The sequence below is a fragment of the Falco cherrug genome, chromosome 7 (genome assembly GCF_023634085.1).
Source record: "Falco cherrug isolate bFalChe1 chromosome 7, bFalChe1.pri, whole genome shotgun sequence".
NCBI classification, from domain to species: Eukaryota; Metazoa; Chordata; class Aves; order Falconiformes; family Falconidae; genus Falco; species Falco cherrug.
In genome coordinates this window covers 65,544,197-65,562,625 of record NC_073703.1, presented here as the reverse complement: position 1 = coordinate 65,562,625, position 18,429 = coordinate 65,544,197, and the positions used below count along the sequence as shown (strand labels likewise).

General features: G+C 46.5%; 1 protein-coding gene across 2 annotated transcripts in view; it reads right to left on the bottom strand.

The window, feature by feature from the left end:
* The window catches only part of ADCK1 (aarF domain containing kinase 1), a 78,276-nt gene that overhangs the window by 30,298 nt on the left and 29,549 nt on the right, over positions 1–18,429 (bottom strand). The window contains exon 4 of one of the 2 annotated variants that reach the window (XM_055716546.1): positions 16,894–17,097. The exons of the other annotated variant lie outside the window; for it this stretch is intronic. Coding sequence (XP_055572521.1) covers positions 16,894–17,097 — 204 coding nt within the window. The remainder of the gene's footprint in view (positions 1–16,893; positions 17,098–18,429) is intronic. 2 annotated transcript variants of the gene reach the window in all.

Here is an 18,429-nt window from a genome sequence, read left to right as displayed (position 1 = left end):
TAAGGGATGTGAACCTCATCCTAGGCTGGTTATCTTTTCAAGAACATACACATAACTGTCCGTGGCACCAAGGACTCACTGATCCCCGCAAGTCTGCAAGACCAGAGTTCTAGGTGTGAGAAAATATTACCTCGGAGTAGAGCGACCTACTTCCCAGACAGCAAATGGAGGGTTTTTTCCATTGTCTCAGCCCTTCTATCCCCTCTACGAAAACAAAATGTCACAGTGTTGCTCCAAGAATTATTAAGACAGCAAAAACTGAAAGATTAGATTTATCGCAGCAGACAGTGGATTATGAAGAATAATTCATCAAACGTCAGAACAAACAGCCTACAATTTATAGGCGGCTTTGTTGAGTCAGTGAAATCTGATTGGACTTCTCCCCACCTAATGAATGCCAAGCCTAATTGATGGTTCCTAAATGTATCTGTCAAGAACATGTATTTATTAACTCAATATTTTTAATAATATTGTAGATATACACAGAATAGTGGTTTTCTTCTAAATGGATTCCGTGGTGTTCATATTACATATACATGTAAGTGTGCATGTACACAGAGGTATCTACGGCATCCAAATTAATACAGGTAAAAGGTACGTGTGTATTCTGATGCACTGAAACAATTACGTATGGCTTATTGCACAAAATCCCTGCATCTTTCAGTGCACAGGATGGCAAAGCAATGAGGTCCATTTCAAGGGGAGATGTGTGCTAAGATGCCTGCCGAGAAATTGGAAGAGCTGAGCTCTAACATTGTCTCTACCTGATATCCCATGCAATGTTGGGCCACACCATGTCACAGCTCATGCATGGAGGAGCAGAATTAGGACTGTCCAGTCAGCTATAAACCCGCCCCTATTTCATTTTTCAGGACCAAATATGTAACTTTAATATCTTTTGAAAAATCTATCTGTATAATACATACAGAGCAGTTATTACATCCACAGCCACACAACTTCATCTGCCAATGGTACCCATTTGCTTGGGGCATGCAAATCACTGCTAACTTGGTTAATCACTGCTAACATTGCACCGCAATAGCGCAAACCAGAGCTGTCCATCAACCACCAGCCTTTCTTCTGGGAAAAGGCTGTGAGCCAGCTGGGGTATGAAGGCTATCTTTTCCTGTTATTTCTACCTGGTATCACCTTGGTACTCTGCAGCCCACTACCAGCTTCTCTGGGATCCTTCCAACAGCATTTCCCAGTCACAAAGCTATGAATGTTACAGAAAATGAACTCTGCTAAAGGAAAAGTCTTTGATACCATCATCTGGGCACCAAAGCTGGCTCCCTCATTCACTGTCTGATACCTAGGGTCCTGGCTATTCCCTGTTCTGCTCACTTACCAACTTCTGTAGTCTCTTCTGACTAGAAAAGCAGTGGGAAAGCCTACATGAAGCCACCATTGCTGTCATCTCATCCATCCAATAAGCAGTACAACAACTGTATCAGGCTACTTGATATAGTACCTTTAATTGTTACAGAGCCATACTTTTGAGAAAAGGTGCCTTTTGTTCCATCCCTGATGACTCCTGCTTAATAGTCTGCGCTCAGACACACATATGGTAGCTTCATTTATTTTCCTGAGTAAAGTCAGATCCTTAAGACAAGGCAAAACTATCTGAGAATATCACTCATCCTGGATCGAAACCAATCTCAATGGTGACAGCTACAACAAGCATTAACAGCAAGGAGCAGACAGAGCTGACGTACATCTCCTGAGACCCTACCTGTGAGGCAGATCTCATCTCCCACCTCTCCAAAAGGTGTGCCACTTACCTATGGCTCCCACAAACAAACAATATTCAGTCCAATAAAAGCGAGGATTGTTGTGGACAGACGGGAGCCTAACTGGCTCAGGAACATCCTCCTGATTGGCACAAGGAGATAAATGTTTTTCATCAATTAAGTTATTGGGTGTCCTACTACCTTTCCAGAGGCACAGGGTGCCAAGATTAACAGACTGGCTCAGTACCCCAAGACTCAATGCTTTCAACAGTTAAGAGTTCTGCAAGTTTTCATCATCACAGCCTCTTCCATGCTTAGCTTCATTCAGCTGTTTCTCTGTCCAGGTGCTGGCTTCACTAAGCACTCTGAAAGCAGACAGACTGCACATCAGGCTTCTGACATAAGGCAGGTATCAAGCTGGATAGTAGGAAAGCAGAGTGCAGTCATTACCTGCAGGGCTAGCACAACGCCTTCGGTATACTGCAAGCACACAGGACAAACCAAAGAGAGGAAACAGCAAAGCTGGGATCTCTCAAAATGAACCTCTAACCCATCCATTCAGTGTACTGAATGTACAGTGTACACTCGTATCAAGTGCTCCAGACAACGCAGATAGCTTTTCCCCCTTGCCTGTAATCCCATGCTCAGAATTAAATTCCAGGCTATTTCCTTCCAAATTGTCCATTACCAAAGGAAAGATTTTGCTGTTCAAAGCTACATGCCCAGTTCACTTCCCTGTAGAGAAGGTGGAAGGTGGAAGAATGTTGCACCACTGAAATCGATGATTTCCTCAGGATCTCCCTGAGTGATAACAAAGTACCAGTCCCTCTAACCCTGATGTGACCATTGGGAAAATGCTCATTTCCTGTTTCCAGATGCAGTTAATCAGCACAGTGACTTGGCTTGTTCAGTATCCCATTTCTTTCTACCTCAGAATAAACATCTTGTACAGATCACCGCCTTCCCACAGTCCCGAACCACTTCCACAGCCCAGTCTGTCTGTGACTGGCCTCCAACAGCAGCCAGTCACAGACTGATCCAGAGAGTCAAGCCAGAGTCCGCACCAGCAATGGTGCTTGTGTGGAGATAAATGTCTCAAAGCACACACTAAACAGTGTCACTGTGCACTCTATTTTGCATGATATAAACATCTTATAGTCTATGCAAAATGCACAGACCAAAACAATAAAGCTGAGGCATGTATATACATATATATTCCTGTTCCCTTCTTCCCATTCCATCATGCTGAAAAAGAAAGTAGTGACTTATTCCCCCCAGTAGTGCAGGCTATGGAGGAGATGCTCCAACCTGCCACATGTTCCCTTGCCCTCCCCTTGCACATACCAATGTTTCCCTTTATTTGCTCTTTCACCTTGAGCTGTCCCCCACTTGAAAAATGCTCATTAAATTCACTCTTTTCTCTCTGTCTTTTTAGAGAGATATTACTTCACCTGCATCTCTCTTGTCTGTGAGGATGGAGCCACACTTGTCAGTCGTTCAGACTGGAATCACAGTCCTTCAAGACCACACAACTTCTCCACTCCCAGCCATTTTTTGTGTTTTAATTGAAAGCACACTTTCTCTTTCTTTCTTCCCCTGCTAATAAACAAGGCTTTCACTTGTTTCACAGTGTGCAGCGAGAGCAGCGCAGAAGACAACTCTTTGCTGCCAGTAAAATTCTTTCTACACCCCGTCTGTCCAAAGGGACTCCTATTCCATTGTTCAGTAGGAGCAGTGGCTGCTTCTACTGAGATCTTTGAAACTTACCGTGCTCTCTGCAGCTCTTCAGCTCCCAAGCAATAGAGCTGAAAATGCTAACATAGCAGGAACACCCCTGTAGTTCCTAGGGAAGGGAGCCATTTCCTCAGCCTTCTGCTCTTCTAATGGTTCTGTTAGCATGTCTGAGCAGCTTCCTTACCCCATTCCCAGCTTTCTGAAGATGTTCCACAAAGCTCTGCTCACAGCCCCTACCCCCACCACTGCACTTGGATAATTGCTCACATAAAATTTCCACCCTCTTTCTGGTGGCTCCTAGTTCTACCTCTCTACTCTAGTTCAGCCTGCCTCTAGCCAAACTAAAATTTCAGCCTGTCTTTCAGGTAGTCACCTCTCTGTTCACATTCAACAAATCTAAAGCATGGTTTCTAGTCTTCTCACTCAAACCATCCCTCCTGTCTCCTTTCTCCTCACAACTGACAATGTCACCACCCTTCTGTCACACGTGCCTGCAGCCTTGGCTGCCTCATCAACATTGACCTCCTCGAGATATCATTTCCAGGCCAGGTCTGAATCTAGTAGTAGACATGGAGTACTAATGCTCACAAGTGACAGGTGACAAAAAGCCAGCTGTTGTCGTCGTCCCCCCCCCCAGGTTCTCATTTCTCTTGAGCTACACACAAACTAAGACACATGGGAGTCCCTGAACATACTCAGAACCCCTGGGTCAATTCCTGCAGGCATATTCCTAAATAACATATCACGCCTACAGATGCCAGCAGCCTGCTGCAAAGACAGCACACTTGGAAAGAATCACCAAATCATACAACAGCTCAGACTGAAGAGACCTCAAACGATAATCTGGTCCAACTTTTCATGGGAAAGGGAACCTAGATGAGATTATCATGTCCTGAAAACCTACAGAGGTGAGGACTCTACCACATCCCTGAGGAAAGTTGTTCCCATTATTGACAGTTATCTACATAAAAAATTTCATTCTTATATCAAGATAAAACCTATCCCAAAATGCCACAGAGACTGGGCCAGTTGGCACATTTAGGAAGAAGGTAAGACTTAAGGAAGTACCCCACGCAAATGAATTTTCAAGACAATTTTGGCTTCAGGCATAAACACATCCCTGCCACGCACTGGCTGAAACCCAAGTAGGAAAGGGTCAACAAACCCACAACAAACAGGCTCCACATTAGTCACAGCCAGGCAGAGGGAGGCTCTGTTGAGGACTGCAGAGATGCCCCAAGGGCCCTGTCAGCAGCAAGCCTGCACAACAGCAGCAGCCCTGTGAGAAATAACCAGCTACCAGAGCCTGAGGATATATAGGGACCTTCGGGAACACACATCACCTGTGCCTCATCTCAAATGCTTCTGATTCAGCTTTGAAAAGTGTATGAGAGAAGGGGTAGTGGTGGAGAAATGTCTATGGGCAGGTTTATGTGACTATATGGAGTGTAGTGGGGAGATGTCTGGGGGTATGTGTTTAGAAGAGGTGGGCTACAAGCATCTGCTTGACAAGCAAAGCTGTGCTAGGGCTTGCACAGTAAGTTATGGAGGGGGAACGGGGCTGTGCATTTGTGTGTACAGCTTGTGTGGAGAATGATAGGCAAAATCCTCCATCCACAGAGAGGCAGGAGAAGAACAGGGTCAGGACAGGTGTTTGCATGTGAGTGTAGAGGCAGCATGTAGATATATATCGAGCAGGACAGCACTGCATACACATAAGTATATGCTACATTGACAGACCCTTCTACTTCAGCTCCTAAAATGGAGAGAGAGGCATACTCCCATGAGTATTATGTGGAATGCTTTGATGTGTCTCCTCTGAAAGGGATCAGGACCTAGGACAAAGAACAGGAACAATCTAGCAGTCTGTCACCAAGGTGGACAGAGGCACAGTACAATGAAAACATGCAGAGGGCAAACCCCAGTCCCAGACAGATTCTGCCCAGTTACGTTCCTTCCTCAGGCTTCAGTCATAATTACATTGATGTAAGCGTGATAAAGTTCTATTGAAGCATAGCATTGTCCCAGGGAAGCAGGAGTGAGGATCTGAGGTAGACATGGAAGTACATGTAGCCTAGCAGATGTGGGCAGCTCTGCCTGAATTGAATTCGTATCAAGAAAGGGATATAATGAAGTCACTACATTAGAAGAAAGATGCTAAAAAGGTAGGAAAAGCCCTGCTGAAGATGTAAAGCTCATAAGCCAGTTACTGGTGATGACTGTACCATGATGAGATCTTGAAACATCAGCACACCTAGCAGGCCAGTCGATGCAAAGAGGTGCAGCTGTACAGCAGTCCACACCACAGAGAACAAGATGCAGGGACTGAAGAGAAGTCAAGGGAGAATAACTTACAAAAACATCTGGACGGGACCCTGGAGTTCCCACTGTTTGCAGCCTGCTCTCAGAAAAAATGTGTAGAGATCCAGAGAAGTCATTTGAGGGAGACAACTGCATGGCAAATTAAATCCACAACCAACTGCCAACAGCATCATTGGCACCATGCTGGGGAAGGGGTTCTGTATACTCCCTAACAACCAGTCCTATAAGCCCTGGAGCCCAGAGCTCTCTGCATCAATCCAGAGAGGAAAGTCCCGTGCTAGGCCAGCCACATCATTACCTGCTTCTTTCTTGTTAATCTCTCCTCTGAGTATCAACCTCTCCTTTCTCCTCCTGCCCATATTTCCTTTATTTTTCATGTCTCTGTTCTGATCCATCTGCTCCTTCTATGGTTTATTATTTATTTATTTTTAATTATTATTATGGTTATTTATTATCTGTCTCTTCGTCCTCTGCCTCCCATGTTTTTTTTTTCCTTGCCCCCAGATCTTCTTGGTGGGCTGCCAGGTCCCTGGTTCAGTGGTGTAACTCAGCTGATTTACTCTCCTTAGAGCAGTATCTGCTCTCATGTAAATCACACTCCAAATCCAGCCTGTGAAATGGGCTTGTTCACTAAACTCTATGAATAGGAAAGTAGGCACAGCTGGCCTATTCATAATCAACATAAAAAATAGATTAGCACTTTACAGATTAAACATTATCGTTTCAACAGTTAACATAAATCAACTACACTTACAGGCCCAGCGTTGCTGCTGCCACTGCAGGGTGACAAGCGTTGCAAAAGGAAGGGCTGCCAGTCCGAGCTGCAGTGGGAAACAGCTTGTTTGAACGTAAGTTACCCTCTGGCACCCCCAGGGTGTGCCGCTAGAGGTTGTTACAAGGAGAAAAGTGAGCTAAGGAAACAAAGGTAGGGGGTTAATTTTGATTAATTCACATGCATTTCCATGCAATACAGCAACCTACTATTCTAAAGCCAGAATCCAATTGCCCTGCTTCCCTCCCTATGGCTGATGCAGCTCAAAAACAGATGGAGCAACAGAGTCAGTCTCTGGAATAGGAACAGGACAGGGAGCCTCTAAACACTCACTGGTATTTAGCTCTGTCTCCTACAGTTTAAAATCACTGGGCTCCTGTGGATGAGGTAAAGCAGTTTGGTGGATTCTATCAAATGTAAGCAGGGGCACCTATCCCAAAAAGCATCTCATCATAATCCAGGGAGCCACCTTACCAAAGAAGGGCTGAGGACTGGGATCCACTCCAGACATACCCCACAGAGAGCAAAGTCAGGAGAGAGTAGCCCAGAGCCTGCTACTGGTCAGCCTGCACCTCCTTTTTCATTGGGTACAGGACACTAAGACACCGCAGAAGCTCAACCCAACACACTGTCATCAGTGTGCTACAGTTGTGTAGTCAACAGAGAGGTAAGACCCACAGAACCAGCACAGTCCATACCCTTCCCTTCCTTCCTGCTCACTCACTGAGAACCATCCAGTGTCTCAAATGTTTAGCTTGGAGCAGCCGATTTATAATTCCTGAGCTGGTCCTTATAACTGCAAGGGAATGGCAAAGGCCTTTGACAGGATATCCCATTAAAAACCAGCCTCACAGCTCTTTCAAACAAAAAGAAGAAAAAAAAAAAAAAAAGAGGAAGAGGCTAGGTTACAGTCCAAAGGACAAAAGACAGCCTGGGACAGGAGGAGTGGGTTTAGGGGTTTTCTTGGCAGCCAGGGCAAAGATACTAGCAGTTGACAAAGGAAAAGGCAACAGAAGTTACATGAAGAGACTTCTTTAGTATAACCCCTCTTAACAAGCCCTGGTAATTTTAATTGCTCTAGCCTCCTTCTAGCCTTTCTTGATAAATGGGAATAAAAGTCAATAGACCTGAACCAATAAGTTACATCCAATAAGGTGTTTGGCAAAATTAGCTTTGCTCCCCGCTCACAACTGATACCACCTCAGTTTCATTCATTATCTCAGATGAGCCAACTAATGTATATATTCTACTAATCATTTGAAGTTTGGAAGGGTTGGTGCTGAACAGACTCTTCCAAGAACTTGCCAATTTCAGATGGAGTGGTTATGGGAGCTTTGTAAGGGAGAAACTCACGGGTTTGCTTCAGCTGAGCTCTCCTGGCACAAGCAATATATCACGTGAGTTTATTGCTTCAGTTGTCACAGACAGCTTCACAGGTTTGGCTCTGAACCATGCATCCTGTAAAACCAAAGCACTGCAAAGCTTACAGAAGATAAGTGCAAAATGCGCTTAATGTTCACAAACATAACTTGATTTCCAAAGGGAACATGAGAAAACTTCCTCTCTCTCAGACTGGCCTGCCTACTAGGGACTGATGCCCTTTCTTTACTAATGGTGGAAAGACCTTTGAGACCTCTTAGGTCCCAATTTTTGCTTCAGTTCTCAAAACATAAAAGCATGTTGAGTGTGAGGCTTCCCATGAGGAGAATTTCCAATGTTCTCACCCACAGCAGCTTTTTCACAGGGAAGAAAGCCTAGATTTTTTCCTCTAGGAAACCTAGGCAGGGTTGAAGTGCTTTCTATGGTTCAGCAACCGTACATGGAACCAGGAGTTGTCTCAGACAGATCCCAGAAGTGCCATAAAGCAGAGCTTATTAGATCACTGTATATCTTAAAAATCCATAAAAACACTGTGTCTATTCTGCATGTTAGGAAAATGCAGATATATCAAGGTCAGACCCTATAACTCATTTCACCTTATGTCATCTGTTTCATCTACAAATAACATTCTGCCATGCCGAAAGTCGCCAGACTCACTGCATCATGTGTTCATGTTCCTGATGGGTCAAGAGCCAACTGGGTAGATGTAAAATTCTGAAAGCAAACAGGAGATGCTAACCAGGCAGGATCAAGTAGGATATTAAAAGATCAGTGAGCAAGCAGATGACAGGATTCCCTGCTCTCTCAGAGAAAAATCGGGCATACTAAACTCAGCCTGAGTCTAGATCAGAGCATCAAGTGAGAGTATTCCTGAGTGTATCAGCAGCAGGCTTTGAAACAGAAGCCAGTCCCACTACATGGCAGCTCAGTGTTTCTGCCCCTGCCCAGATCCTGCTGTGTCATAAACACACAGACACTGCTGAACAAACGAGACACACACTATGTTTGAAAAAAAAAAAGTCTCCATATGCAAGAAGGCTACATAAGGACTATTAATCCCAGTTACAGATAGTGATTTCCAGTGATTTGTTTGGAACTGGAAGGGTTACCCATGCGCTGAGAGGTGGTTCCTGCCGATGGCTAGAGCACTGTTACGCAGCACATCCACCACCTCTGCAAAACGTGGACACTGAACACAGCCTGACACAGCTGAGGTGTGCATTGCCAGCCAAGATTTATTTGCATCAGAGCAACACTTCAGGTGTCATCAAAACTCTGAGATAAACCATACCGAAGAGAGCGTACCATCTGCACACAAGACCCTGTGAGCCAACGAATTCCATGCAGGTATGTCATACACTAACCCTCAGGCACCTAAAGAATTTGTAAATTAAAGAAAAAAATGTCACTAAGCATGCAGATGGGAACTACTCACTAGGCCATTCCCCATCGCATCTTCTGATCTCAAATCTTCCACTTCCTTGCAGAAGGCCCTCCAAGAAATCCTTCAGAAAATCCACCATCCAACCTCCTGTATCGTAAATCTTATTAACTTGAAGGAAGCCAAAGGAGATTATCCCCTAATCTAGCCACAAAACCTTCCCTCTCTTAGGCAACGGGGCTTTGAGCACCCAGGAAGAGGCTGCCATGAGCAGGGCTCAGCCAGATTCTCTCCCAGCAGCTGTGAGCGCAGAGAAAACACATGGAACGAGGGAACAGCCTGTCCCAAAGCTCCCGGGGCAATAAAGACACCAGCTTGTCCTTGGCATGACTCTAAGGGTCAGTAACACCAGAGCTTGCAAATGGAGCGAGCAAGAGGACACAAGGAACCAAGCAAGGTGGACCACCCAAGCCACACAAAGCTCCCCACTTTCCCCACCTGCCCTTGACAGTGGAGCAGCGGTGCTGGGCAGCTACTGCCCGCACACGGGCTGGGTGTGGGGGCAGCCACGCTGTGGTCTGTCAGCAGCTGGGGCCTTTCACCCGAGGCAGGGTAAGGCAGAGCACGGCGGAGGCTGTAGCAGCAGCGGGACCCGCACAGGCAGCTGCTCTTGCCTTTCAGTTGAGTAATGCAGGCCCATTTGTTCTGGGTGACATTAATGCTATTCACCATCCATCTCAGACTCTTTAAATTACCTTTTTATGGCCAAAATCCTTTTCGTAATTGATAAAAATCTCTTTTTTATATCCCGAGTTATTGAAAAAAAATGTGAACTTTTTTTATTCCTCATTATAGTTTTAATACAAATGTGTTTTTTATTGACGGCTGCTTGGAAGCCCTGACGGGCCTACTGAGAGAGGCTTAGGGGGCGGGAGAAGGGCCAAATCCTGCTGTCCCACTTCCCAGCCCCTCACACTGTCAGACTAACGGCCACCATAGCCCAGCCTCCCCTCTGGTGGGTAATGTCATGCAGGAAGAGATTTCCTGTGATGGCCATACCACCCACAGCAGGCAGAAGAAGCTCTTGCTGACCTAAATCTACTTTCCCCATGTCTGTTAACGATGTATGAGAGATCCAACTTCACAGAGCACCCCAGCACAGCATTGCTGGAGTGGACAAGCTACATGAGACCCTCGTGTTCAGCAGAGCCATGTAGCATCAGTCCCACAGCCCCCCAAGCAACCACGAGAGCAGCCGTGCACTGACTGTGCCACACATCAGTGCTTTTGGGAAGAACACTTGACCACAAGTTTGTGCAACACTGGAGGGAGTAGGCACATGTCCTGGCATCCTGCATGGGTTAAGACAACACTGCCAGCTTGGGAAGAGGCCTTCTGGGGCCATAACAGGATCTGCAGCATCGTGACCTGAAGACCTTGTGATCTAGCCGGGTAAATGAATCTTCTATAGGGCAACATATGGAGCCAGCTACAGAAAGTGGCTCCTACTCCCTTGGGAACAACTTGGATGCTGTAGGACATGCACTGTAATACCCAACAGCCTACTGAAGGCCTAGCTGCTTTCCCACAGGGCTCAGCGCTGCTTCAATAGTTCTGCAAATCAGAAGTAAGCATATGTCTTGCCAGAGCTTAAAATGCTAATTAACAGTTCCAGAAGGAAAGAAATCAGTCCGTCCTTCTCCCGTCTCTGACACAGCAGAGGCTGCCATGCTGTACCAAGAATGCATACAGAAATAGGAGTAAAAAGGGGAGCCTTTTCTATTCCGTCTGTCTTTTCCCATACTCCAACAGTTCCAGGGCAGGGAAGTCTCTTGCTGTGGGGATTAGCACCTTGCTGCGGTCTCATTCTAAATCTTTCCCATGGCAGGTTCACATGGGCATGTGATTTTTGTCCCTCCCTGTCAAACGACCGCATGGCATTGCTGCACATCACTGCAGTGACCATGCTCCCAGGTGTACCATCAACAGTGGATGAATAATGTGTACCCGACCTAGAAGACACTTTGGGAAACTTGGGAGCAATTTAAAATAGAGGGACAAAGGGCAGTAACCTTATTAGCCACAGTTTTGCTGCAGGGACAATGGCTTCTCAGACAAGGAGTATCTGTTTCTTACTGCATAGCACTGGTGCCATGCCAGGTACAATGGTAGGAATCCAAGGAGAGCAAAGCCCTTTAACCTAAGGCTGAGTCCTCCAAACATCTCTGTGAAAATGCATCTTGCCTCACAAACCTCAGCACAGGAGGTTCCTCTACCACACGTGCTTTGCTTACAAATCACAGTCAAACCGTTGACATACCCTGCCCTGCTCAATCAGCAAGCTCCATTACTGTATGGCTGCAGGAGGTTTCTTGCAAATGGCAAAATAGTCCTTGAAAAACAGGTAAAAGCTGCAATTAAATGTGGATGAAAAGGATGGTCTCCTTGGAGGTGCTGGCTAATAAAGCAATTAGACACTACTTCCCATTACCTGCACTCCCACAAAGCAGAGCTAGACTGACATCCTTCCAAATGACTGTCTTTCCAACTATTTAAGCCCTTTATACAATTTGGCTTCAGCAAAGACAAGCCTTGACCTCTGGGGTCTCCCCAGCCCTTTCTCCCAGCTTTGAACACAGCAAGCACTGGAACCAACACACTCAATCACTGCTGGATTCTCCCTACGGGACCCTGTTTTGCCTCTCAGCCTTCCTGAAGCACAGCAGACTGGTGGTATAAGTATGTATGCAGATGTGGATACCTGAGGTCAGCATTTCTTGGGGTCCCTCAACAGCATCTGAGACTACTCAGCTTCAGCAGTTTCCATTCATCTCTGTGACAGCTTCAACAACTGTTAGCAAGAGGCCAGAGATGTGAGGATAAATCAAGGGGCAAGGAGGAAGGAGAGACCCTCACTCCCATGGCAGGCGAGACAGGCCCAATGCCCTGTACCAGCCCCTCGCCCCCCAGGCAAAGACACAACCTGGACACAGAGCACCTGGGCAGCCGTGCCACACAGGTGCCCTACCAGCATGGGAAAGACCCTACCTGGGACCACACTGGCCTCAAGGAGATGCTAATTTTATCCTGGTCCTAATCCCCAGCTGCACAACCTCAGACCAGACACAGGAGCAGAAACCCAAGAACCAGCCTGATGGGAACCAGCCAGAAAGGAGCACAGGTGGGGGAACTGAGGTATTTCTAAAAGGACAGTGCTGAGAGATGTGTAGGGAAGGAGTGTCTCCCCTCAGGAAAAATTACCTTCAACGTGAGTTAAAGCCTGGGTAGAGTATGGAGTACACAAACACACCAAGAGGGACAATAAGGAGTCTTGGGGGGGAAAAGTCATAAAGTTGATTACAAGATGCCAATGTGTGAGGATGGGCTGGAAGGTGATGAGCAATGGGCTCTGGAAAATGATGTCTTGCTGTATACAACAGAGGGATTACAGTGGTGATGAGGGGGTAGAGCTATGCTGTAGCCTACTGGGATGTGCAATATGACTGCAAACAAGGAGGTATTTTAGGACTAGAAAGAGGTAAAAGAGCATGTTGGCATAGATAGGAGTATACAATGAAGTGAGGAGATGTCACAGTATCTAAACTCATTATCATTGCATAGCAGCAGAGAAGCAAGACCCACAGAGCCATATGAGGGACTGCACTGGACAGTACCAGAGCCAGACAACAGAAAGGCACCAACAATATTTAGAAAACCAGGGCTGTAAAAGCTGCCAAGTCATTCTGCAGCTATTCAGTCCTATGAGGAGGGATGCTCTGGAATAGCCTTGATCAGAGCAGAGAGAAGCAGATTTACTTTTGAAAGGGGAGAGTTTCACAACAGTCTGACCAGTCTTTAGCAATGAGCAATTAGCTCCTCTGGGCACCCTGTCCATGGAAATTACATACAGAAAGACCTACAGGAAGCCTTTCTGACAGACACCAAAGGGCTGTCAGCTGGAACTGGCTTGGCCAAACTCAGAGATGCCCTGGGTTCTGCATCTCTGCTCTGGGACTGAACTGGCATCGCCTCCCCAGTATCCCTGTATCCCATAGCCACAAACCAGTCCCTTCCAACAGACCTGCCAGAGGGAGGAAATGCCCTTAATCCCAGTGCTGGTAAAACATTACTTCCATCATTTCTAGTTTCTAAACACAATGATTTTGTGCTTGTAAGGTGCAGCCACTCTGAAAGATTTATCTTCCAGAGCCCCTCATCAGTCTTTCTCCCTGAATGTCTGGTGTCCACATTTCACCAGAAGTTGCCTGGCTCTGCTCGCAATGCACTTTGTTGAGTTAGAGAGCTCAGCTGAGCCAGCCATCTTTATCTGTGTCATTAATAGCTCTGCAGAGAAAAATACAGTTGTGGGGTAGGGAACATACACATTTCACTTTCATTTTCCACACTTGACACCTTTTCATTTTCAGAACCTTGTTCAAGCAAGGAAGATGAAAATAGAGTAGGAAAGACTCTTTTATTCATATCTCATCACCCATTTTATGCACCCATATGCTTTTCCCAATTGCTTCAAGGAATCCAGAACGAGCCCAACCTGCGGTATCTCCACTGTCTCCCCAGAAGATTCTTACTCTATGATCTTGCTAGTGATCCAGAAGTCATTGTAAAAATTTCTTTCTGCAGCCTCTCCCACTGCTGCTACTCATGTTGCCCTCAGAATCCCACCCTCCATCTCAACCTCTTGCATACAACACTCAAGAGAATGATCACTGCCCATCACCACTTAGCCAAACCACTGTGGCCAAGATCAGAAAGACAGCATCTGCTCACTACTGATTATTTTTATCCCAATGATCCCTGATAGCTACACGGATTCCCCCTAGACTTAAAACAGGGTTTGACAGGTTGCCCTAGTCAGCATATATGATGCACCTTCTACGTCAGATCAGCACACCTGCCATTTGCCTTTAAATCAGTCCATTAGCTCATATGGCAGAGCTCCACACTGCAGCTCCCAGTCTCCAGCCATGATGCTGGCCAAGAATGGGAGATCCACGATCACTAGGGTGTCACGCAAGTCTGTAGGGTGACAACAACTGCATTGAACTGCTGTAAATCTACCTCACAAGCCCTCTGTCTTTGCTCAAAGATCAGTCCCATTGGCATGATCTCCAGTTATGCCAGTTTTCCCACAAAACCGCTTCATTTGTCAAATATCCAAGCCTCTGATAAGATTCTCCGGCATAGGTCACATCAGAAGACAGACTGCTCCTAATTGACTGAAGACACAATGCTTCTACACATAAAATTGGCTTTTTTTGATCTTCAAGCCCTTTTGGAAGCTCTTGCCTAATTTGTCGGCTTGTCACATTCCTCCCTAGGTATCTCTGTATTTCCAGTTGCAATTTCTTCCATTTGTTCTGCATGGATCCAAACCGTATGTAATTACTTCTTGCCTACACTTGAGATTCATGTGAGGAGCCAGCTCTTGCACCTGATGGGGGAACTGGAAGTCTTACCACTGAATTCGAGAGCAGCAGGGTTAGGCCTAAGTGCCCTGGGAAGCTTCCCTCACTGTTATTTTCTCTTCTATTTTAATTCATCTGCAAGCTCCCAGGTGAGATGCTGGCCCCAAGGGGGAAGATTTCAGGATCCATCTTTCCACTCTCCTCTACCCTGACACTCCACCTTGCCCTTCTGCCATTTATATTTCAGCTAAGTACATCATATTTAAAATGTACTGAGGATGTAGCTACGTGGGAATTAAATTTGTTCCTGAAGTCACCCTATTAAATCCTCTGGGCTCCAGCAAAGACAACTTTGGTGCATTAGGTTCCCCCAATCCTTTTTGTTTTTTAAATACCTTGCAACTGATGAACATGGGCATTTACCTCAGCTTTTAATACTGCCCAGTTTCAACAGCTCCTTTATGTCTATACATGTCATTCTCTTCATTTGTGTCTTTTATCATCACTCTCTCTCTCTCATTAGCGTTTCCCCTCTATCTCCTTCTTCCCATTTCTACCTTTTTTTCTCCCCCTCTTTGTCTCTTCAAAATTAAATATTGCCCAGCACTGCCCATGTGGGTGAAATGAATGCTAAGAGGGAAGGCTGCTGTGGAGACTGATTTCGAGCTGCCTCGCTGGGAATCAATGAGGCATGGAGGGTTCATCTAGCTCCCAAAAAGCTGAAAGAAACCAGGGCGTATCAGTGGCAGCTGAACACGCACTTCAGAGAAAAGAAAAGGGCCCGTCTCCGAGCACCTGCCTCAGCCTCTGAGAGATGCCACACAAACTGAGCCATAGGTGGCTGCTCTGGTAATTTAATGGGGTCTAATCCTGGGGTGGCTTTCCACAGCTCCTGCAGAGGAGAGGCTGCCGGATGGAGGCTCACAGAGCAGCAGGGAGCCTGCAGGGAGCAGCTAGCCTGCCCTGCTCCATCTATCCACTGAGCTATGAAACACAGCTGGTACCGGCCAGGCTACAAGGCTGCAGTGCAGAGGGAGGGAGCATCTTGCAGGTCAGGGGCTGACATTAACCCTGCCGTTAAACTTCAGGGGAATATTAATTGTCATTGCTGACTGGACAATACCTAGACCCTTAAACTACACATGGGCAGACCCACCCCATCCAAATCTGCCCATAATATACCCACTAGGTGCAAATACTTCAGTTACCCCCTCGCATTCCCCACATACCTCCTTACCACACAGTCAGACAGACCAGAACAACCCAAAACAGCCCCACAAACCTCTACATATGAGCAATAACAGATGTACACACTGCTTGCCTTCTTCAGCCCCCTGTCTTCCTCCCACTCACACGCACCTTCTCTACCATTGCCTTCACACACTGTTGCCTCCTGCCTCTCTCTTACCATGTCAGTTGTGATCCTTGAAATATCTCTCCTCAACATGGGCTGGAGTGAGGGGATATCTTCTTGTAAAGGGCAAGATGCAAAATATCGGAACATCCTCTCTACTGCAGTTACTTCCCTTACATCTAATGAACACAGGCACCTACATCTGATATCAGTGCTATGGGTTGCTGAGGGTTAATGGTGACATAGACTTCTGGGCTACTGTGTTACCTGACTGTAAGCACCAAAAGTGATTTATGCTATTATTTTCTTTGGGGGTTAATTAGGGGCTTGAGAAAGTAAAGGGCTGTCACTGTTAGATGGAATTGGTCCAGTGCAGCCAGAGGAGAGCAGTCCCTCACAGAGCTCTGCTAACATATCTTCGCCCTGAACACGAATACCTCCAGCTCCCACCCCTCAGTGTGGCAGATGGCCCTCCACCCTGAACTCCAGCAGCCCTGTGAGTCTCGGCATAACCTCGGGGTACGCTGCTCTGCTGAGTCCCGCCATTTCCACCTGCAGCTTTCACATCCTTAATCCACTCTTACCTTCTCCTTTCCTAAACTTGCTAATAATGCCCAGCAATGGACAAGGAAAATTCACATGGCCTTCTCCCAGGGGCAAGGAAGAGATACCTCCTGCTTGGTACCTCTTGCCACTGAGAACTACCAGGGACTTCCTTGCTCCTGTTTTCCTTCCTCTAGCTGCCCAGGGCTCGCTGAGGCCTGAGAGCCAACACAGGCTGTGGCTGCCCCTACCTCTTTGCCCAGATCCTCACGAATAACTTGCTCAATCTCCTGCCTGGTGCTCTGCGGGGCCTGGCTGTGCAGCACTTTGAGGGTGCGAGTGTACTCCTCAGGTAGCAGGTAATCAAGTGCTCCCAGGTGCTGTCCCACTTTGATGAAGGTGCCTCTGTTGGTGCAGCACAGGTCCCGGAGGCGCTCAGCAGAGCGCAGATGCACCTGCGGAGAGACCAGAACATCAGCTAAGCCCTTTTACTGTCTGTTACATGCACACATCCATATATATATACCTTTATATGTCCAGTATTCACACAGCCCAGGAATTTCCTTTCTTGATTTTGGGCATCATCATCTAATGTGTCAGCTAAATATTAGGACTCTGGCTTGATTTAGAGGGGCTGAACCAGACCAGGACAAGATGCTCCAGAGTATAAGGGGCTTCAACACTTGTTTGCACAGGCACCACGATCAGTGACAGCACATTACTTTCTGGCTCTGTCCACACTACCTCCTTACACAGAATAAGATGTCTAACCATGGGACAGCATTGGTTTGTCACTGTGCTCCACCGCTATGATGCACAGATTGGGAACCCTTGTCAACAGGCAAAAGTCAGGACCAAAACCATGTATGTTAGACTCTTAGTATGAGTGCCGTGAATTAAAGCAAGAAAATGAGATACCACTCCAGAAACTTCCAGGAACTTGGAAGCAGAATCTGTTAAAAATCAAAACTACAGGTGTCTATTTGGCAGTGAGGACGACAGCACGCAGGCAGTCCTTCATCCTTCTCAGCTCACTGACACACCACAAGGGGAAATCACATCCCTTCAGTCCACCCAGGTCTTGGTCTTACTGTTTACATTGCCAGCAAAGTCTGCAGTGACAGTGGTTTTAGAAACTAAGAATTAGAAGACTTCCCAGCTTTGCTCACATTGGCCAAAATGCAGCCATCAAATTACAAAACCTATCACCAACCATTTGCCTGGCCTGGATTTCAGCTCCTGAGGTTCATTCCGCCTTTCAAGAACAGGCCAGCCACCACATCCTTCAGTGACAATGATTTATTCTGCCTTTATTACTCTCACTAGACAAACCTCCTGCCAAGGACACAGCTACACTCAATATTCTTTAATAAACTTCAGATAAGTTTACTCTGATACATTAATAAAATCTAAGCACATCAATGATGAAAAATAACTTCGCACCCATCTCCCATTAATGCCTGACACCTATCTGCATGGAGGCTCCTAAGTCCTCTCGCTTCTGTGTCAGAAGTCATTGAAGGTCAAATCCTGTATCTGCAGACCTCATCTGCCCAAGACCCTGTGGTGTGGGACTCCACCAAAAGCCTCAAAATATACGGCAGAAAGGAACACCACCACAAAGGTGGGAACACCACACACACCCCATTCCGTGGCTATCTTTGACTTCTGTGCAAAGCAGTGCTGTGTCACATCATGGACAGGGCGAGTGTCTTGCACTGGGGAACATATCAGGGGAAAGACTGGGTGCTGAGCTGCAAGTGCATGAAACACAGGCCTAGGGGAGT